The 10,170-nt window shown below is 39.9% G+C and overlaps 1 protein-coding gene across 5 annotated transcripts in view; it reads left to right on the forward strand.

Annotated features, from left to right (window-relative positions):
- Nucleotides 1-10,170, forward strand: part of epha3 (eph receptor A3) — an 88,034-nt gene that overhangs the window by 69,415 nt on the left and 8,449 nt on the right. For all 5 annotated transcript variants that reach the window (XM_020614440.1, XM_020614439.1, XM_020614441.1 and 2 more), the window contains 4 exons: nt 1,053-1,114; nt 2,915-3,124; nt 5,247-5,396; nt 5,764-5,957. In XM_020614440.1, coding sequence (XP_020470096.1) covers nt 1,053-1,114; nt 2,915-3,124; nt 5,247-5,396; nt 5,764-5,957 — 616 coding nt within the window. The remainder of the gene's footprint in view (nt 1-1,052; nt 1,115-2,914; nt 3,125-5,246; nt 5,397-5,763; nt 5,958-10,170) is intronic.

The raw sequence follows: 10,170 nt of genomic DNA on the forward strand, positions 1-10,170 counted from the left end.
AAAGAGCGGGATGATAGAGAAAAGGTAGATCAAGAATGACAGGAGGTGTGGGGCAGTGAGAGGGGCACATAAATCAGAATAAAACAGAGAGGAAGCATAAGGTGCCTGGTAAGTCAAGAGTGAAAGAGGGAGAACAAAGCCATATGTGACACAAATACGTCTTGACACCGACGCTGTTCATTTAACAATGGCTGATTTACAGGTTTCTAAAAGACATCTTTTTTCTTTTCTCCCCCAGTAATAAACCTTGTGTTGGTCATAGTCTGATCAGGTACAGATGATAGCAGGCAGCGTGGATTCACCGAAAAATCTTCCACTGAAATAAAGATGTCACGCTTTGACAGCTGACCTGTCTAAACTCTAAAACTATGACTGAGCTAGCTCTGTGTGTGTGTGTGTGGGGGGGGGGGGGGGGGGCCCTGTCTATTGAGAGACTGTCTTCTTATAAAAAGCGACTCCATGTGCCAGCTATGTATAATGACCTCCAGTAACATACTACAGTTAGGCAACCTCCAGCAAACATAATAATTACGATAAGAGCAAAGGAAGAAATTAGGTGACATACAGTAGAATGTAAAGAGCCAAAGGGTTGGGGTGGATAAATGGATCACAAAGACAGGATTTTCACACAGGAAATTGGTGCACAATATGTGTGTGATGTGTTTTTACCCCACTGTCTTAGCCAGGTTTTTATTACTATAACTATTACAGCAAATTTATTTTAACCCAAACCACAATAGTTTAACCTAACCAAGTAGTGTGTGTGCCTAAACATAAACAAGGTGTATGCATAAACCTAATTAAACCATCATTGGCTGTTTCTATGATGACAAAGGCCTGGTAAGTGTGCCACTGAAGGGTTCTATATTCCTTGTCATTTAGGGTGGAGGACTTGAATAGTTATGTCTTTGAGTTTCAGATAATCAATCTGATATATGGGTCTCTTTTTTTGGCTTGTACAGTTGATCAAATTGAAGTCATTTCACCCATTTTGTGAGTAATACAACAAATATCACGTGACATGTAAACATAAATCTTTTTTTCTTCCACAGGCAAACCCGTCATGATTGTCACAGAATACATGGAGAATGGATCCCTGGACAGCTTATTGAGAGTAAGCAATAACACAAACAAACACACACTTTTGGAGTTTGGAAATAGATTGTAATGCATCATAGTGTTGCATGGTGCAACCAGAGGCAGCTGGAGCAACGCACGCTTGGTGGCTAGCTGATAAGTAAGGAACGCACACCAGGGGACCACCTCAATGTAGTGAAAATAATATCTTGCACTTGAGCAAGTGCTGAAAGTCTTATTATAAGAGTAGGAATAAAATAGGTGTGTATGAATGCTGTCCTCTGCTTTCAGTGCCTCTGTGCATGATCAAACCCTTCTGGATGCTATCAAGTAGCAGATGTGGCACAAAAAAAAAAAAAGTTTTAGGACCACTTTGTAGTTTCCAGTAAATGCTGCACCTAATACTGGCTTATTTTAGCAGTTCTGACCGTTGCAGCTGCTCCCCATACAGGGGTTATCAAATGACTAGGTTTCATGAGCTGTATCCCCACTGCTCTTCTAGCCAGGAGTGAATTTGATTCTTGCTGCGTCTTTGCCTCTTAAAGAGGAATAGACCCGCCTCACTGAAATTAGCCAAAGTACAACAGCCAAGCCACAACACTGGCATGAATGCACATGTACTGATGCTTGTTTTAGCTCTTTTCCACATGTGTCTGCACAGCATCTAGACACATCTAGGACAAGTAACTGTTGTTTCCTGACATTTTCCCAAAGGCCTGTGCTTTATAGTTGAAAATGTGTCATGTACAAACACACATATGCAAATTTATAGAATATACAGTGCAACTTATGTTTGTGTTCTGAATCTGGAATGCTTTGAAGTGACTAAGCCAGGTGGTCTGGCCACTAATTGCCCCAGACAAAATGAGAGGTGAGGTAGGCCAGTTGGTTTTCAAAGGAAAACATACTCATCTTACACTCCCCTTGCCAATGACGTGGTCTTTCACAAACACAGAGCAAACCAGTACATGTGAAGAGCAATGGATGGAAATGCAAACAGTGTAACTGTACTCACTCACATGCTCAATGGTGCCTAGTGCTAACCCTGAGCAAAAACAACCACAGATGTAGATAGGAACATATTGTATACTTGGTCAAATTTTGTTGCTGTCTAATGTCATTTTGTCATCCCCAGCTTCTGCTGCTCGTGTCTCCTTTGTTTATATTGTTACTTTTTTACCCCAACCAGACATCAGCAGTGAATCACAGAACATATAAGCTTACTCTGAAACACTTGCCAGTGTAAGCCAATGTAAACACTCCCACTTGCCAATGCAAACAGAACAAAAAGTTTTTTTATGTTTACAGTATATCTGATTCAGTCTCGCTTTAAAAGATCCATCTAACTACTTTGCAAACATTTTGTAGAGCTATAAATAATCCCGTCAGTAATCTCACTGAGATCTTCACAGTTTGCATTATAAACACATCTCTCAACATTTTAATACATTTTAATAAATGCATTATATGTGGTACTTTAAGCATCTATAGTATGTAATAAAATTTCATCATAGTGGATAACAGTAAGGAGACTGACTGAAAAAGAAAGAATATTTAAGTTGCATATTGGTCTGATCCTGATTTCCATACATTACTGTATCTCAAGCTTTGGGATTTCACAGTTGAGCAAAAAATGAGGTGCAGAATGTCAAAGGTGGTTTTTAAAGGTTAATGAAAATGCTGTGGATGGAAAGTTAGAAATGTTTTGTTTTATGCAAATAGTCAGAAAGGTCAGACTCCCTTTGTGTTCTATATAATATACATTCAAAATGTGGCCTTAACAAAGCGTGTCTTTCTTCTTTTCATTTTTCAAATGTCTTTTTCTTTTTTCTTTTAGAAACATGATGCCCAGTTTACAAGCATCCAATTGGTTGGCATGCTGCGTGGCATCGCCTCAGGCATGAAGTATCTGTCAGACATGGGCTACGTTCACAGAGACCTGGCAGCTCGAAACATCCTAGTCAACAGCAACCTGGTGTGTAAAGTGTCAGACTTTGGCTTGTCAAGAATCCTGGAGGACGACCCAGAGGCCGCTTACACCACCAGGGTGAGTTGGAGCACAAACACAAGCTGGAGACATAAATGACAGCATGAACAAATACGTTTGGCAGAGTCCTGCAGCAGACTTTTTTTTTTAGGAGTGTGTTAGTTAGTGTAAAAGCAATGTTATGGAAACAACACATCCTGACAACACAGATGTCCAACTTATTGTCATGATGCAAACTGACTTCATATAATGCAGACACTAATGGACTGCACATTTACACCTCCATTCTCTCCTGCTCTCTCACACACACATAATGTACTATATACTGAACTAATCCCAGAGCCTCCTCTGCATTCCTCTTCCATTCATGGTAAAGGAGAGGAACACAGAAACTGTGATAAGGTCAGCATCAGTCCTCTCCTGCACAGAAAACATAAATCAACTGGGTCATAGAGGGGACCACTCCAAGCTCTGTGTGCCCCGAAGGAATGCACTGCATTGATAAGCGGTTGTGTTTGTTTGCACAGTCAAATGTATTGCTGACCCATCTGCCACCTCAGCATCCGCACCGATACTTCGATTTGATCCCAAATTGTCTACTGAGGCTTTATGACATCTGTTAAAGGTCACTACAACTTTACAACTCTTACAACACAATAGGCAAGGAAAGGTCTAGGTGGTTGACCAATAAGGTGGGATAATTTGATTTTTGGAAAGGTGGCAGTTAGACTGACCATGTTTTCTCTTGTTTCAGTTCTTGTCGCAAAATGTCACAAAATGAAAAAGCTCCAGGCACTACAGGCTCTACAGGCACTCAACTATGAGTTTTTGCAGTGTGTCTGTGTATGTGAGTCTGTGTTCATTATTATCACAGGGTCTTTTGGTTTAGGCCATGAGTGCAGCCTTTTTAAATGTGCTGGCTGTGAATTGCTTGTCAAATAAACATTGCGCCATTTGCCTCTCACATAAATATATAATCTGAAATCATACATTTACAATAATAAACCCTACCATGTTATAGTAACTGACAATAATCCACACATGCTAACAGATTCCTATTCATCCCTCACTGATCAAGGCTGGTAGGTGCACTATGGGTGTTTTTATGTTTGTGTGTGTTGTGTTTCTCTGTGCACCCGCATTCATTTTTGCAATCATCTGTGATTGTACGTTTTACATCCTCTCAGTGTTGCCTTATGGATCAAGCAGTATAAGGGTGTCTTTTCGTAGAGGGTTGTGTGTGTGTGTGTGTGTGTGTGTGTGTGTGTGTGTGTGTGTGTGGTGCACAGCGCCAGCCAAAAGCTAGGTGACTTGGCAGATATCTCTGTTAAGCTTTGCTCCTTAGGTCCTAGAATGTCATCTGCAGCAGGCACTACAGTAAGAGATTATGCCGTTTGTTTTTCTTTAGTTTATATAAGGCAGATGTTCGTACCTTTTGATTAAAAGTGAGCATGACTAATATTTTTTGTTACACTAAGGTTCACTGCTTCTTTATAATATTATAAGAATTTATTTTCAAATACTCAAATATTTAGAAACATATTTCAATAACACATATTTTTGTTGGAATATTCATTTGCCATTATGGGAAAGAAAATTAATCAATAGGGCCCAAAAATTCTCTTCTGAATTCTCAAGCTCAGAACGTACTATTATGTGGCTCTGTAGCTCCTCGAGGCAACGTGAAGCGGGTTTCACTGTAGGTCCTCCACACCACAGTGGAAATAATAATAGTAATATTTCTGATAACTGTTACGGTTCTGAATCTGAAATTGAAATCATCAAGCTCAGTCCAAACCACTGAGCCATATGTGCTGAAGACTTTCAGAACAGCTCATGAAATTGTTGGAAGGAACATGTAGGCCTTTGCATGTGACATAAGCTAAACCCAGCTATATGCAATATTACATACAGTATGGTATATGCTTGTAGTATAGACTTGCAGTCCTTTTTTTAAAAAATATACCATAACCTGACACTAAAATATAGTATTGTCAGCCAATATCCTGGCAGTTGTTACTGTATATTGGAGGATATTATTATGTGAAACACTATGTCTGATGTCTGTGGTCTTTTGTGAATTTCATGCTCAAAAGTTAACCTGAATTATTCCATAGTCTGACTGACTGATTGAAAGACTGACTAGTCAAATGACTGATTAATTTCTCTTTCTGTCTCTCAGGGAGGTAAGATCCCTATCAGGTGGACAGCTCCAGAGGCTATTGCCTACAGGAAGTTTACTTCAGCCAGTGATGCCTGGAGTTATGGCATTGTGCTCTGGGAGGTGATGTCATATGGGGAACGGCCATACTGGGAAATGTCCAATCAGGATGTAAGTACTGCCAAGTTCACTTTCTTTAGAAGAGGCATCTGTGTGGCTCATCCACTGCCAGCTTGGCACATTTGACAAGTTTCCCTGATGGGAAGTAAGTGAAGGTACCAGCAACTCCAACTGATTTAGATGAGCTGTTTAACTCAGAATTATGTGGATGGGCTTATGACGCATGCTGATGCAAACAAGAGAATGTAGACTTATAGATTCAGTAGGGTACTGTAGATAGAATATACTGTTGGCACTGAAGTTAAAGACGTAGCGGCTTCCATTAACCCTTCAAAGTATCAAAACCAAAACTGAAAACTCGGTTGTTGCAATAACACCTACAGCATTTTTCAATCTTGTATTTCCTTCCTACATCAAGGTAATTAAAGCTGTAGATGAGGGTTACCGCCTCCCTCCACCCATGGACTGCCCGGCCACCCTCTACCAGCTGATGTTGGACTGCTGGCAGAAGGAGAGGAACAATCGGCCTAGGTTTGAACAGATAGTCAGCATCCTGGATAAACTCATCCGCAACCCTGGTAGTCTCAAAATCACAGCCAGCACCACACCCAGGTAAACATATGGATGCTGTAACTGTTATTTGCTTTGTGGTGTTTGTGGTGTTCAGTATTTTTTCCCCCTGCTTGAGTTTCCCCTGTACCTGACTAACAGACACCTCGCACCAATACTAGATATAGTTTGTATTATTCCTTTAATGCACAACATTATGAGTCATTGTTGGTCATAGCACTTTCTGCTCTGTCATCTTAAGGCATTGGTACAGCAATGGCAATGAAGAAAGGAGCAAAGTTCACCATTATTAACATAATGGACAATGAAAAGACAATAGGATGCAATTACAATTCTCAGGGTGTTCGCAATGTGTTATATGAATGTGAAAAATCTCCCCTTCTATATAATGACATACTCTTCCCTGTTTTTACTGTACATTTTCCAACCTTTTTTTCCCTCCCCTTGCAATTTTGTTTTTGTTGGGACCACCATTATTTCCTAGGGAGCTATGGGAACCAGGGCAGCCCATGTGCAGTTGTCAATTCTGTGCGGGGGAGGGGGGAGGGGGGCAGGCACTGGGTCTGCAGCAGGTGACTGTGGATGTCAAAGCTCACAACACTGACTAATGATTTCTTAAGAAAGTGAAAATAGGTCCCTTGGAGTTTGCATGTAATTTTTCTGATTGGCTTTTAACACTGGGCGAGTACAGGCTGGCCGACAGAGGCAGCTGTAGTGATTTATGAGAATGGTGTGTATATGTGTGTTTTTACATATGTGTATGTGGTGGCAGTAGTTTCACAGCAGGAGCAGCTGTGCTCAGCTCCACACACCTCGTTTGTCTCAGGGCTGTCCTGGAAGGATAATGCAGCGCCCCCTCCTCCACAAAGCTCAGCCCAAAGCCTGAGATTGGAATATAGCATCTGGGGGACTGACTTCCAGGGCTGGAATAGTCAGAGTTTAGTGTCGCTGCATGTGGGTGAAAAGGAAGTGGGATCAGTGGACCAAGCTTGGCTGTCAGAAACTAATTATCGACCGGGGCCCATTAGGGTCAGAGGCCACTGTCCAGTCTGATGAGACCACATGCTATCCTGCTTTCAGACTGAACCATCAGAAAAAAAAAACTGCAACCAAAGTGCTAGAATACAGCAAGAACTAAACTGTATGTGCAATGGTCAGTAATGAACTGCTACACATGGGCTTTTTACATAGTATTTTTTTTCTCACGTAAGACAAAATGAATAATGTGCAACACATGTAAAAACATCAAATATATGATATTACTCATCTCTGTAATTTATTTTCAGACAGAATCTATCAAGAGAATAAGGCTCTTTGGTTCATTTTCAGTAGTTAGGACTGGGCTGGACATGAGAGTTGAAACAAGAGTGAAACTGCTCCCAGGTGAGGAACTTGGGAGAAAGTTAAAAAGACTGGGGCCATGTAGGCTATGGCTGCAGACTGAACTAATCGGAGAGTAGCAGTGTTTTATACTGACGAAGGGAAACCAGTTAAGGGTAATATAGAGTAAAGATATTTATGCTTATGCATATGGCGGATACAATAAAAAAAACCATATAATTTGGATAGACCATCCATCAGCTAAGAAAACAAAAACTATTGAACTGTGAATTAAACTGAATATGGGATCTGGATATGATGCAAACAAGACCAAAATGTTTGAATGACATCAGCTAAATACAGATATTTTATGTAATTTACATTTAGTATATTCAACTACAAGCACGTTTGAAGTCAAAAATCTTTTAAACTCCACCAACATTCAACAGTAAAAACTCTGGCTTGCAGTATAAATGAAGTGTTCAAAATTCATGTATTCTTGACTGGAATCTATTTTAAAATGTCACACTTTAATCAGATGAGGTGGATAACTTCCCTCAGAACACCTGAGTACTGATTAAGACTGCAGTAAATCGTATCCATCACAGGCCCTTTATATCAGTCTAACCTCTAGTTGAGGGAATTACCCCAGTAACACAGTGAGAGTGAATTCCTCCCACACTGTCCTGCCCACATGTATCTGTTGAAGCTCTTCTTCTCATGCGCCTCACTATTCCCATGAGAGCTCTAAAAACAAGAGTCTACACAGCCTTGGTTCTTTGGAGGTCAAGAGCATGAAAGACTGTGGAAAAGAGGGGAAGGGAAGTGAAAAAGAGAACTTTATTCTCTTTCTGGCATATTTTTACTTCTTTCTATTCAAGCGGGTGTTTTCTTCATTGCTATGTGCTGTTAAGTCCACGAGGAGTTTCAAAACCCCATCTGCTGTCAGACAGATGCTTTCTTTTCTTTTTATTTTCCCCTTCATCACATCTCTGTTTCCTCTCCAATCATCTTGTCTCTTATGTTGCTGTGAGATGCTGCTGAAGATGTAACAACAAAGGAAACAAAGAATAAGATAAGGGTGGGGAATCAAGGTCATTTGCAGTTTACCTCTCAGAGGAGACTGGAGAGGGGGAAAGAAATCAGAGTGTGAGAGGAGAAAAATAACATGTACAGGAGAGCAGAGGAGAGAATCAATAATCCTGTTTTTTTTTTTTAAACTGAACAGTCATATCCTGTCAGACCAAAAGTTGAATTCTAAGATGTTTCAAATATAGTATATCAGACCTAAGTCCCAAGTCAAGCCCCAATCAATTTTGTTTTGCAGAAAATCTGAAAAAAAGGGCAACAATAACATCACTATCATTGCTTTACATGTACATTTTAAAGGAAACTATTGTTGTTGCTTTTTTTTACCAATAAAATGATTTCTCTCCTCTCAGGGAGATTCACACAATTCCTTATTTTCCCCTCATGCAAACCACCCCCACCCTCCAGCCCTCACATCCCTCCTTTTCTTACAAGCCAGTCTCTCCAGGAGGTCCTGGAGGGCTTTAGCATCTGACAGGCCTCTGATCTGGCAGGAAAAGACTCAATCATTGTAACAACACCCACTTAGCCATCTCAAATTTTTTTCCACTTTCTCTTCCTTTTTCCAGTCTCTGAGATGTCATCTCACTTTTTTTTCTTTCCATATACATTTTATTGGCCTAATATAAATTGGGTATGAAGAAAATTTCTTTTTTTGCTAATGCATTGAGGTACAGTAGTCCTACATCTCATCCACTTTCAGACAGGAGGGAAAAATGAAGGATTTTTTTTTTTATTTTCTTTTATGGCAATTGCAGCTAAAACGAGGAACTTTTATGGCATTATTTGCAACTAGACCATATATAAAGGTTATGTTAAACAAGTATGCACTTAAAAATAATGCAGACTAATAATACAGAGTTAAGGAACTGCATATTTGTGTTTAATTAAATGCGACATTTGACATACATTTTTTTTAGACTGTAGTTACAAAAAAAAAAATGCTACAGATTTTCACACTCATAAACACACACAACGCCTCCAAACACCCCTGCCAATCCAAAACAGTCTGGCAGAGGTGGACTTCCTGCTATTCTAATGACTTTATTTACTTGGCTATGAATAGTATTTCCTAAGGAAGAACTACTCATTTTTTTCATCCTGTCCTACCTTGTTCATTGTGTGTGTGTGTGTGTGTGTGTGTGTGTGTGTCTTGATGGAAGTGGCTTTGTCTGCTCTGCCAGACAGGTGCTACGTGTCCATATAAAAAATAAAGGTAGTGCCTTTATAACTCAGTTTTAAATGTCACTCACAAATACAGTACAACTATAAACCCACAAAGTGATTTAACCAACCTACTATTATGCTATTATTTGATTGACCATTGTGTTGAGTCCCACTTTGACTTATTGTGCTTTGGCCTAATTTTCAGTTTCCTACCTTGATATGATCAGGTTTCATAACAACTAAGGAAACCCCATTTGAGTCGTGACATCAGAAACACTGACACATTAGAGACTGATAAAGACAATAACTTCATTTGTCTTCTTCAGCTTCCTCTCTACTCTCCAGCTTTAAAATTCCTCTCGTGTTCTCTGTGTTTATATGTACCTCTCTCGTCCTTCCTCTTCCTCCATCAATCAGAGCAAGTCAGAGTAGTGCCTGCAGCCTTTCCTTCACCCTCTACTGTTGACTGAGCACTCTAAAGCCCAGTGCAGGGCATTTAATTTGATTTGATCCAATTGAAACCATCAAATCTAATCACATCTAATGGAGCATTTTGCTGCATTGTACATGTACAGCAGGAAACAGTAATGAGAATAGACAGAATCTGATGCAGCTTTTGTTGTTAATCTTGTTCTTGAATATGTTTAATATATTATGGAAATGTTTTATTTGACTGTTT

This window comes from Monopterus albus, unplaced genomic scaffold (genome assembly GCF_001952655.1).
Source record: "Monopterus albus unplaced genomic scaffold, M_albus_1.0 scaffold146.1, whole genome shotgun sequence".
NCBI classification, from domain to species: Eukaryota; Metazoa; Chordata; class Actinopteri; order Synbranchiformes; family Synbranchidae; genus Monopterus; species Monopterus albus.